Source organism: Elgaria multicarinata, chromosome 9 (assembly GCF_023053635.1).
Source record: "Elgaria multicarinata webbii isolate HBS135686 ecotype San Diego chromosome 9, rElgMul1.1.pri, whole genome shotgun sequence".
In the NCBI taxonomy this organism is placed as follows: domain Eukaryota; kingdom Metazoa; phylum Chordata; class Lepidosauria; order Squamata; family Anguidae; genus Elgaria; species Elgaria multicarinata.
The window spans coordinates 19,295,001-19,307,460 of NC_086179.1; the positions used below are offsets into that span (position 1 = coordinate 19,295,001).

The following is a 12,460-nucleotide window of genomic DNA, read 5'->3' on the forward strand; positions in this document are numbered from 1 at the left end:
AATGGTGGGGAGAAGTATTGTTTCTTTGCCATCACTGCCACAGACTTGGTTCAATAATAAGTTTCTGTGTTTGGTTGGATTTCCTTTGAGATTTCTGCTGTTTGCATTTTTATAATCTTCATCCCTGCTTCATTGCCTCCAAAAACCAAGAAGATTGGGCTTTGCAGAGTGAAATTATGTGCTTGGGAGCAATTGGCCTACTGCTAGAGGGCACTCATGAATTCTTCAGTTTCAAATTATGAATTGAGGATAGAACAGCATGGATTGGATCCAGCCTGTTAGTTGCACTTAGGTCCCACTGAAATCAATGGGATTTAAGTGTAACTCACAACCTTGGTGAGAGTTCATGCTGCTAATATGGCCTCTGATTATAGAAGCATACCACTCACGGTAATGTTATGGAAGTATACCACTTATAAATATTTACTGCCATGGAAGCTTAGTAAAGAATAAAATACCTCTGGTGCTACTTGGAAATGTCTATAGGGTGCACTGAAAATTTAGTCATTACTAGTCTATGGCCTGTTTTATTTTAACAGATTCTTTTTATACAGGTATTATATAGAGTTGACCATGTTTTGCTTAGCAGCTCTGTAAAAGTCACAGTTCAAGTTACAACAGATGGAGGAGAATTACACTAGGTTCTAACTAAAAAGCTTCCATTAGGGTTCAGATGCCTTTCATAGACTGTACATGCTCATATCCATTCCTTGCCACTCACTTTTCATACGCACCTTCAATTTGCACCACTGTCAGCATTTAGATTGTAACCTCCTCTACTGTGTAAAGGATTATGTACATTGATAACACTAAACAAACACATATTTCATTTGCTTACTGGGGTGTATCAGGTTAATATTCCAAGGTTAGTATTTCTTTACCTCAAGAGAGTCTCCTCCAGCAATTTTTTCCGTTTTGGAGGTCGCCCTCGTCTTTTTACTATTTTCCCAGGAACATTTGGAGTGTTTGTCTGTGTCCCACATGCCCTGGAACACATTGAAAAGTTACAGAATAGCTACAGAACATGATAGCAGCACTTGGCAAAAGCAGGAGGGTAAGGGGAGAACAGTGACAGTAAGATATATTGGAACAGCTGCTGTCAGCCAAGTTAGGGGGGATTAGCTCCAAGGAGGATAATGGGAGGAGAAAGGGCACAGCCACTTGGTGAAAAATTAATTAACGAGCAGGTACAACTTCTTGTTATCTGAAAAGCTCTGTTTTCCTAATACAGGTGGGCTCTTCCACCTCAAGCAGCAGAAGTCCTACAAAAGGCCATGCTTGGCTTTAGCTGTACTATACAAGAACCAGTGTGGTCTAGTGATTAGAGATGAACTTGGGAGAAATGGGTCCAAGTTCCACCTCTGTCATTTATTCATTGTGTGGCCATGACGTAGTCATTCTATTAGCTTAAGTTCCCAACCTGTAACATGGGAATAAGGGTGCGCTAACTCACAAGATTGTTGAGGCAAGCAGAAAAAAACAGTAAATCACTCTGAGAATGGTACACTACATTTAGAAATGAAAAACAGCAGTAGTAGTGATCAGGAAATTAGTAAAATTGCTAATCTTGTAGTCCTCACAACAACTGTTTCTTTCCTAAATTTGCTCCTCTCTGATATTCTTATCCACTGTCTGCTTATCGAGAAAGAGAAATCTGTACCTGTCCAAAGACAACTCTCCATTTGGTTTCATGGGTTCCTCTTTGTACAGCCGAGTGCCATAGAAATACCAGTAGAGGGCACCACTGCTATCCTCACCCAATGGTTCCACCCGGAGGCTATCTGCATCCAAACCCTGTATTTGAAAGCACAAATACAAAAAGACAACAACTGAAAAGCAGCAATCAACACTTGCCTCCCCTAGTACCATGTAAAATAGAAGTATTTCTAAAGCCCTGGGCAGAAAATAATATGACTAAAAGAATAAGTTGTCCTTTATCTGCTGAATGCAAGTTTCTCATGGTCATGTTCTTTTAGCTTTAAAACGCTACTTTTAACACACACTGCTTCTGACAAAGATGGACAAATAGTTCCAAGTAGCTTTCTATGCAGCATGAGGTAATTGTATGTGGAAGCTTTGCAGCCAACATTCAACTAATATATTCCACTTCTGCTGGCCTAGCTCTCAGTATTGCTACCCCATTTCTTACACTTATTAAAAACCCTGCCTGTATCCTCTGGAGCCACTATAGATATTCAAACCCCTTGTCTGCCAAAAAGTGACCAACTGTGTCAATTTACACTGAGATTTATGTGCTGTAAATATATTCATGAGAAAGGCCAAGTAAAGCTTGCTAATGCTCGACCCAAAGTGGCCTCTTATACCTTTAATAGCAAAGCAGCAGGTGGGCTCTCCCTCCTCAAGTGGCAGAATTCTAAAGTTCCACAAAGGCCATGGTTGGCTTCAGCAGTAAGCAGGTGCATCTTCTCCTACCACAGTTCTGCATTAACAAGAGAAGCCACACCTGCTTAACTTTTCTCTCCAAGCAACTATGAAAGGGACTTTTCTGATATAATGATTGCCCGCACAGGACTGTTCAAGGGATTATTTCCATAGAGGCATTATGCATAGAAAACGGCCATGCAGAGCTGGTCATCCTTGTAATTTTGGGGGGCTAGGGGTGGGGGGCTGAAGGGAACAATCTGATCACAAAACTGGATTCCTGCTGATTCTTGGGCATAGATGCTTACTGAAAAATTGACTGAGACCAGTGTCATGTTTTTCAAATGGATTACTGCAGCAGGATTATTCTAAAAGTGTTTTCAGACTACCACCTGTGGTTGTGATGGCTGGCTGATGAACTCACCACTAATCTGTAGCATCTGGCCACATGGTGAGACAAGTATTACAGCTCCCTCACTTGCTATACTGGCTACATTCGGACAATTCTCTAAACCGTTATTTGGATGATAAACAAGTGCTGTGCTCTCACACTTGCTTGTGAACTTCATTCCCCACCACAAGGCATGAAAATTAATTCATTAGTTCCTGTTTTAATCAAACCATACTTTGTCATTACATCTGAACTGGCAAACAATAGCTTGAGTGCATTTCCCAAAACAGGATCAAGCAATGGTTTGTTAGTTCACACTTAATGGAAAACGTGGTTTGATTAAAACAGGAAGTAATTAAGCAAGCTCCATGAACATGGGAGCATACAAGCAGAGCCTCTGAACCATAGTCTGAATTAAGTGACTGGATTTATAAGCTGACACCTCACCATGTACAGCCATCTGGAACCAGACTCAATAATGCCAAGACAACATTAAAAAGGAACTGGCCAGAAGACAGAGAAGCACTCAGCAAAAAAGTACCTTAAAATGCTATGCTGCCTTTTAATCATCACTAGCACTTACATCTTGAGAGCTACAGAAGTTGTTACCCTCTGAGGTACATTAATGTTACAAACAGTAAAAAAAAGTTTAGTCTCTTTTAACCAGCCATATTTCAGAGCTGTTATTAGCAATAACAACAACCGTCATGGCACACAAAAAGTTTCATGGACATATGCATTTATCAAAGACAGTAAGGGAACAGCAGTTAGGGGTGCAATCCTATCCAGATAGCTGGCAGCCTCCGACTAACAGGAGTAGACTGGCAGCTCCATGCTTCAGCCTCCCTGCATTTCTGCTAGATGGCGATTTTACCCGTCTAATAGCAACGCCTCAGAGGGGAAGGGAAGGAGGCTGGGGCAGCCATAGAAAATGGAATAACACAGCCGCCCCAGTCTTTCTCCCCCTTCCTAGGAATGCCCCCCTTTCCCCATCTCTGGGCTTTGTTTTCCAAGTGCAGAGAGGTAGCTGGTGTGATTCTTGGCTACGCGAGGGATGGAGAGGGGGAGGGGAGCGTAGTTTCCTGGCTCAGAGCCAGGAAACTGAACTATTTTATGCCATGGGGGCATAGGACTGCTCTCAAAGGCTTCTAAAATCAAAGCAGATTATACCAACACCCATCACATTCATAATTAACAATTACCTTGTTAAGATACTGTGCAGATACCTTATTTCTTCGAGTCTAAGACACACTTTTTTCCCCATATAAACATCTCTAAAAATGGGGTGCATCTTAGAATCGCGGGTGTGTCTTAGGGATTTTTTTTTCTATTGGTGGTACTGAAATTAGTGTGCGTCTTACAATCGATGGCGTCTTACAATTGAAGAAATACGGTATGTGTGAAAATAACTATAACAAACAAAAAAATAAAAGAAATATAGCTAGAGACAGTAAGATTGGAGAGAAGTTGTTAAAAGGTGATATTTAGAATCAGGAGAGTGTAAGATGTCCTGGCCCGGATGATCTCACCTGACTAATTAAACTATTAAAACCTAGGTAAGTTCTTAATATCTCCACAATCCCCAAGGAGCCTTCTGTTAAAGAAAACTTCCAATCATAGTAACATGGGACCCATTTACAGTAGGGCTGATTCAGTGAAAAAAAAATCTGTGCAGGTGAGACAGCAATAAATCAAAGTAGCAAACATACAGAGAGCAAAATACAATTTCACACACCCAGTTTCTTTTGGTTCTCCAACCTGGAAGACTATAAAAGCCAAACATAATCCAGAAAATGATACTACCTTTTAAATCAGCTTAACAAAGGGACATGGAAGGGAACTGTGAATACAATGGCTCAGTTCAGACAACACATTAGTCAACACAGTGTGAAAACTCCACTCAGGGGTTGAGGTTTTAGGATGTACTCCCCATACAACATGTTCTAACTCCACCATGGTGTGACTGTGGGCTACTGTGGAGTTCAGTAAAATCCATCATGATGTTTGATTGACAGTTCCTCCACCCTCTCTCCTCTCCTGGTCTTCCTGATGGTATCCCATCAGCCACTGCGGCAAAATAACAATTCCAACAGCTCTCCTAAAGCAGCACTTGCTCCTTTTGCTGCTCTTCCCAGGGAACTCTGTAGCTAGTGGGAAAAGTCAACACAATGCAACACAATACACAACACAACAGTTGTGCAGAAACTCTCCTTTGCATGGAGTGTTTTCCCAAAAAAACCTCCACTGTTGCGTGGGGTTTTCCCGCCAGATGACACATTTCTTAACAGTGGTGTAAAACCTCCACCGTGGCGTTCTAAAACCACTGTTGAGAAATGTGTTGTCTGAACAGAGCCACTATGTTGTCCTCCTGGTGGAAAATATGACCCATTTCACTTTCTGTGTTCCCCCATCCAAGATCTGTCATCATTCAACACACCTTGAGCAGATCAAAGACATCATCAGCATCAAGTCGGTAATCACAAAGACGGTGCAGTATTTCCACACGGGTGCGCAGGGGCAGATCCTGGAAAGTAGATTCTCGTAAGGGATTGGGCTTCCCTTCCTCCAGTTCCCAGCGATAGTTGATGATATCTTCAAGATAGCCATGAAATGTCTGAGATCTTAAAAAGAGAATAAATGCCCACATAGATGCTGCCTTAAACTATTTGATACAAATGACATTCTATGCAACAAAAAGGAAAGCTCCATCTTTTCACAGTTGATAACAAATATACAAACTTTATTTAGGTAAGTAGGCATTTCAAGATTGGCCATGTTCCTTGCACAGGGCTAACTGGCATGCTCTGTTTTGATCATGGAAGAATTTATGTTAAACATGACAAAATTTAGTGCCTCTTCTTATATAATGTTTTTCTCTAACAAGATGTTTTTACAGGGATTCCAATGAAGGCATATACACAGAAAATATTGTCAGAAGTAGTCATCCAGATACATACATATTATCTATATTTCTTACTCCTATTTAAGAAAAGCGATTTCCAAGTGGAACAAGGGTAATGAACTAAAATTATCAAAGGACTACAGAACATAATAACATAATATGAGTCATGCTGGATCGGACCAAGGGTTTTGCCCCCTGGACACCCCCTCCTGCAGGTTGCACTCCATACAGCATGATAAAGCAGCCAGGGAAAAAAATGTGTATGTGGGTTTTTTAAAGGTCACATTCGTCCTAACGAGTGTGAACTGGATCAAATTTAGCTTCAAAACAAGCTAAATTTGACCCATTTAGCACTCTGCAGGGCTAATGAGGCCATTAAAAAAATATTTTTTGCTGCTGCCATTGAATTCAACAGTGTTGCATGGACTGTGGGGGCAGCATGGGGGAGGGAGGACATATGCAATCTATAGGCCACATATTGCCCACCCCTGGAGTAGAACTATAGGCTAAATGCAACATTATGTCTGCTTGGACAATAGGAATTTCTCTTTCCCTCTTCCCCTTGTAGCTCCCCACATGTCCCCCAATCTGCTCTGGGTAATCCTCCAAATCTCCGGAGAACGTTTGTGGGGAGGGGTGCAAGGGAAAGGAAAAAAATCGATCCACCAGCAGTGTCTATTCTGCTAACTGAAGTGCAACATTGGATACAACCCTAAGTTCAAAAACAAACAAACAAAACAGCTATGCTACCATCTCACCTAATTTGGTGGTTAGATCACAGATTCATCTCAGATTAGCCCAATTTTATGTGGTCTCAAACATCAATTTGCCCCATTTAGTTTTTATTGCAATATATGGCCTCCAACATGGGAAACCATATTCAGCACCAGGACTAACACATACATTATTCTATTCATACTGCAACAAGCTGTCAGTTAATAATCAGCCCACAGTTCACTCTGGTTATTGCATTATTTGTGCAACTGTCAAAGAACATATATGCTCAGCTGGATTGGATCAAAGAACCATCTAGTCCAGCAATCTTTTTTTAGCATTGGCCAGCCAGATGCTTTTGGAAAGTTTTTAAATTAAAGGCAAAATTGATGAAAATATTCACTTGCGTTCAGATCTTACACTAAACTATGGCATAGCAAAATGAGAACGTGCTACAGCAAGCCTCAGGCTCACAATTCTCAGCTTATCCCTTTGCATGTGAGAAGAGGAAATCTAAAGCTGTCCGTAGTCATTGATTGGAGCACACTGCAATTTCCCATTTCATCCAAATAAGAGAACCTGTGATTTGTACAAACCATGATTGACAAATCAAAATATTAAAACAAGAGCAGACCATGTTTTAGCATTACATCTGAAAACAGTTATAGAATTATTTCAAATCTGAAAACATAGCACATCGGGGTCAGAGGGAGTGGAATGTGATTTTGCAACATTCTTCTTGACTTTCTTGACTTTTGCATCAGGGCAAAATATTGAGTAGATGAGATAGGTAGGTGTTCTTTCTACCTCTAAACTCTTACAATTCTAACATCAGCGATGCACATTTAAAGTTCCAGTTTTGGACTCTCCGTTAGCAAATTTTTAATGTGGACAGCGAATATTGAATTAATTTAAACCTTAGTTCTAGGTACAATCATCTGCTTCTCTGTACCTGTTGGCAAGCAGCATCACATTCCCAGCCAATGAACAACACCTCACAAAAAATCAAACAGGCACGCTCATGCAGACGGACAATTACTTTTATGACTCTTTCACATCCAAACATACAATGATTTATCATCAAGTGAAACTGCTGACATCAACAATCCAATTAAGAAACTCCAGGTCCGGATTTCCTCAAATTTCCAATCAGTCAATGATTGATGAAACAGACCTCTCTCTGAAACCACTGACCAGCTAAGATTGTCATCAGTTAGCATGACATAATAAAAATCTAATTAAGAGACAATTCTTCAGCCTGGATTCTTGTCATAATTGAGAACTGGATTTTAAATGCATTACTGCAGGCAATATTTTGTTTCAGTCTTAAGACCATGTTTGGATCGATCCAAACTCCAAAAAACAAGTCTCTTTAGTTGTAAACTGTTAATATGTCTACCTGTTTACAACTAGATAGATATCTGGGCTATCAACTGATGAAAATATTTCTTTTTAATTAATTGTGTTTTGAAAGCAAGGCTCTTAATTAAATTTAAATCATGTAAAACAGTATATGTTGTAAAACTTCATAAAGTTTTCTTCTTCAGATCTTGACATTACAGTTTTATTAAAACAACACCATTCTTCATTATTTGAAGCAAAGGCTAATTACCTATCTTTCCCATCAGATTGTGGAATATGTTGCCAGAGTTTAAAAACAACCCAGAGTGAAAACCAACCCCAACCCCAAATAGTTATTAAGAAGGGAAAGCTGTAAGTAGTTTCATCTACAAAGGCACAAATATCTGCTAGGAGTTTTTTTATATATAAAAGTTGGAAGAAAAAACCACTGTTAAGATTCACCAATCAAATCTGGGACCAGGTGGAGGCAGCTAGTGTGTCTGTGCACATTTTTCACTGCAGGAAGGCTTTCAAGAGTCTTAAATCCCAGAATTTGCCATCAACATCAGTTGAGGAAGGATTTTCTGGTTAAAGCTTAAGTTTTAGAACTTAAACATGAAATGTGTTAAGTGCATTTATAAAATGTTAGTGATATATATCTAATTAACTTTACTGTGCATGCTAAACACATTTTCAATCAGTCATACAGAAACACATGGTAGGGATTCATAATTGTATTATAATTGATTCATAAGTGTATACTCTAACCTGTATACACACAGGGCAAAACTTCTTGCACCACGATATAATGTGTGTATCAACCTGCCCTTACATTACCAACTTTATCAATTAAATCTTTCAATCCTAGATAATGGCCTAGTTCACAAACAATAACCAAATCTTTTGGATAAACCAGGATCTTTTTAAAATTCTGGTTTACCAGGAATGAGTATATTGCCCGATTGCTCCCACTGCAACTGCAAGCAACAATACCTGGCCTTTCCATCCATGGTTTGGAATTATGGCTCCCCCTACCAGCAAAACAAGTCAGAAAAATAACCCATTGTTTGTTCTTGGGTTATTTCTCTGGCTAGTTGGGGGGTGGGACAGGACAAAGTAACACTAAGCAAACCATGGATGGAATTAAGGTTCTTTAGTTACTCTTGTTTACGGTGGGAATGACCAGTTATCAGCATAAGCATGCTGCCTCATTCCCAATAACCCAGATTTGGTTTATGTTTTTGTTGTTTTTAAATGGGTTATTATTGCATATAAACCACTCAAATATAACTAAAGGGAAATGACTTTAACTGGCAGTCCTCAGCAGACGACTAATTCTAGAGTACTGATGAATCAGAGCCTGTGAGACTGGTTAGCAGCAGCAACATTCATTTGTTGCTGCTGATTCTTGTATGTGCAGCAGCAAAAATCAGAAAAAGCATGTTGGTTGATGCAATTGAAAAATAAATCAGAAAAATCTCAATTGTTTTTCTTTCTTTTCTATATTTTTCTTGCTGCTCAAAACAAACACATTGAGCCATGAAATTTTCCATTTCTAGAAGATGGCAAGGATTTGAGTATTTAATTCCATTTCCTCTGGGGAAACAGGTCTGTTGATTCAACCCATCATCTTGGGTATTTGAGTTTGACTTTTACTTAAGTGGCTAAAACCAGAAGCTTCCGCCCTTCTGCCCCATGTAAGCTGCAATGAGCCTCTGTTCTTAGTAGAGCACTCCAGGTCCTCTTGTCAATTTGTGTAGACTACCACTGCATGGTTGTCGCTTTGATTCAGGCTATAATGAGAACCTGAAACGAGAACCAGATGTTTGACGGTATTTCCAGTTACCCTCAACTTCAGCTTTATCTTTCCTTCTGCAGAAAGCCAGTTTCCCAAACAAGCCAAAATCTGTCGTCTTTCCAAACAAATATTAATTTTTCGTTCTCACTGTTGAATATCATTATTAGAAAACTATTTTTAAAACCAAAACTACCTGTCTAGGCATTATTTTTGGAAAGAAAAACAGCATACAGAAAAGCAAGGGTATGATCTGGTTCACACATAATGACAACCCATGATGTCTGCCAGACCATTGCAAAAAGAACAGGTTGTTTTTATCAATTCCTGGGTTGTTTGGTTCCCTCCTCCTTCAACTGCTCTCTCCCTGTATCCGAAATGCCTTTGTGATGTGTAGTACTGGCATGTAGAATGACCAGGTTTTGTTTCGTTTGTTTGTTTACCATTCTTGCCCACTGCCTTTGTAGCCTGGTGAAAGAACTCATGGTTCTGGGTCAGCACATAATGACAACCCATACTTAAAAGAATCCAGAGTTCACAACCTAACAACAAAACATGGGTTCACTTCTTGGGTTGTTCATGGTTAACAACTCATAAACCGATCATTCCAAGTTCACATTTAATAACAACCCAGGATTGAACAACCCAGACTCTGGTTGTTGTTACATACGAATAAGTCTATAAGTCTAAGTGCCATGACTGGTAGACCCATAAAGTGAAAGGGGGATTATGTACATGGTAAAAAGATGGTTGGCACAAAATAGTACGATTGTTAGCAGCAGCTTTGGCTAGTTACCATTATAATCAGCTATGCTTGGTGGTATTTTAAAACTATTGTAAATAAAATGATGCTTTAAGCCATCTTAATCTATTATGGAATGAGTTCTGCCCATTTTTATTGGGATAAAATAAGAATTACCAAAAATGTATTTGGAAGAATCAGGATTTTCAAAACATCACTAGGATTTTGCTGATAATAATAAAATGAGAAACTGCTTCAGAAAAATGAAATTTCTAGATAGAAACTACTCTCTCTGGGCATGTCTATGCCATGCCTTATCCCGGGGATCATCCCGGAATCATCCCTGTCCATCCACATGATGCACAGGGGATCCTGGGAGCAGGGAGGGAAGATCTCTCCATTTCCATGGAATAACCAGGATGGCTTTTAGCTGGATTTTTCACGCCATCTTGGGATCGTCCCAAGACCGCAGGAGGTGTGGGCAGCCTGGCAGCCCGGTTTCGTCCTGGCTCTTCAGGTGCTCCGTGCCCATCAGGGGTTGGTAGGGGAGCAGGGTTGGGCCTTTTTTTATCTTTGATTTTTTTCTGGGGCGTGAGTGCGCTCCAGCTCTTCTTGTCTGTAAAAGAAAAAACTGCTGCTGCAAGATCTCAGCATATCACGAGATCCTCCCCCTGCCCTCCCCTGGTGTAGACATGCCCTCTCTGTTCCCTTCCAAACTTCCCAAATAGGAAACATTTCCTTCAAGGAATACATGCTTCTGTTTTTGTACTAGTTGGCATTTCCAAATCATTCTCAAAGGGGCCACATAGAACACATTGCAGTAGACTCTGGCACCATATTGTCAAATCTCTCTTTTCCAGGAAGAGATGTAGTTTATTAATTTGGGATGAATTTTTTCAATACTGATTCTGCATGATTATTCATGCAATGTCATAAAACTAGAAAACCTCAATTAAAAAAAACAATTCCATGGAAAACAACAGATACATTAATTCATTTAATTTTCAAACCACAACCCCCTTGATATTTCCCACATTTTGTCCAGCACAAGTGGAATGGTCTACTGGGGCAGGCAGCAGTTATTATAGGTGCAATCCAAATAAAGACAAAAGTTTTTGTCTTTATGGTGGTTAGACTACCAAAAAAGTGTTAGATTCATTGGTTCCATAAGGATGTTCTGTTCAAAGTTTCTGTTAGGCTGGAAGAGGGCAATCTTAGTTCAGGCAAGCATGTGCTTGCAGACAAAAGGGTAAGAATATAATGTTTCTCTGTCTGAAGCAAAAGGGACCATTTTTCTAATGACAGCCAAGTTCATGAATGCTTTATTTTGAATTACGTTGGCAATATTTTCTTCACAAATGCAACTTGTTTAGAAGGAAATTAAGATTATGGGGAGGAGTCTAATGTGTGTTTGAATGACCTCACTCAGACATCATTACTAGGGTCAGGAGAACCAAGGACTATATCAGGAGAAGGGGAAAACCTGAGGGATGGCTAATGTTCTCTCCCCTACAGCAATCTATCTATCATGAGTTGTCAAAAAGGGGGCTTGTTTCTGATTAAGGTCAACCTAATCTGAGTTACAGCTGCAGGCTTGACCCCAGACAGCCACAATGGAGTTCTTTGCTTATCTTTGGGGTGGGGGTGGGGAGTCCAAAGGGGAAGCCTTGTAGCATAGCTAATGGCTTTTGAAGCTATGAAGAGGCTAAGTCAAGCAAAGTATTGTCTCTGTAAAAGAAGAAAGAAAACAAATAATGTACGTGTGCCATACCTTTTCTAAAGACTTGCGCCTGTCTAGCTAGACTGCTAACAGATCCTTGTCTACTTTCTTTAGACAAATTAGTGGGGGTAGGTTTTTCAACTGCTGTTAGCCATGACAGCAAAGTAGAAACTTCCAGAAGTGGTATATTTCTGAATACCTACTTGTTCTGTTTTTTACATAATGCTAAGCACAAACAACCAGGAAGGGACTTGATCCACTTCTGGGCTTCTTAGGGGCATCTGTCTGGCCACAGGGAGAAACAGGGTGCTATTCAACACTGACCTTTGCTCCAAATCAGGATTCTTCTTGTGTGTGATTTTCAGGCCTGACTTAAATGGTGGGAAAGGACAGAAGACTTGTGGGTAAATTCCCAGACTGTCAACACTGGATGCAGTGCTGAAGACAGGAGTTTCTCATAAAATCAGGGTGAG

General features: G+C 40.0%; 1 protein-coding gene across 1 annotated transcript in view; it reads right to left on the minus strand.

Annotated features, from left to right (window-relative positions):
* LOC134403979 (chromatin remodeling regulator CECR2) overlaps positions 1–12,460 on the minus strand; it is a 101,753-nt gene that overhangs the window by 38,115 nt on the left and 51,178 nt on the right. Inside the window, exons 4-6 of the mRNA XM_063134525.1 lie at positions 5,211–5,394; positions 1,661–1,794; positions 882–986 (exon numbers count right to left, since the gene is read on the minus strand). Coding sequence (XP_062990595.1) covers positions 882–986; positions 1,661–1,794; positions 5,211–5,394 — 423 coding nt within the window. The remainder of the gene's footprint in view (positions 1–881; positions 987–1,660; positions 1,795–5,210; positions 5,395–12,460) is intronic.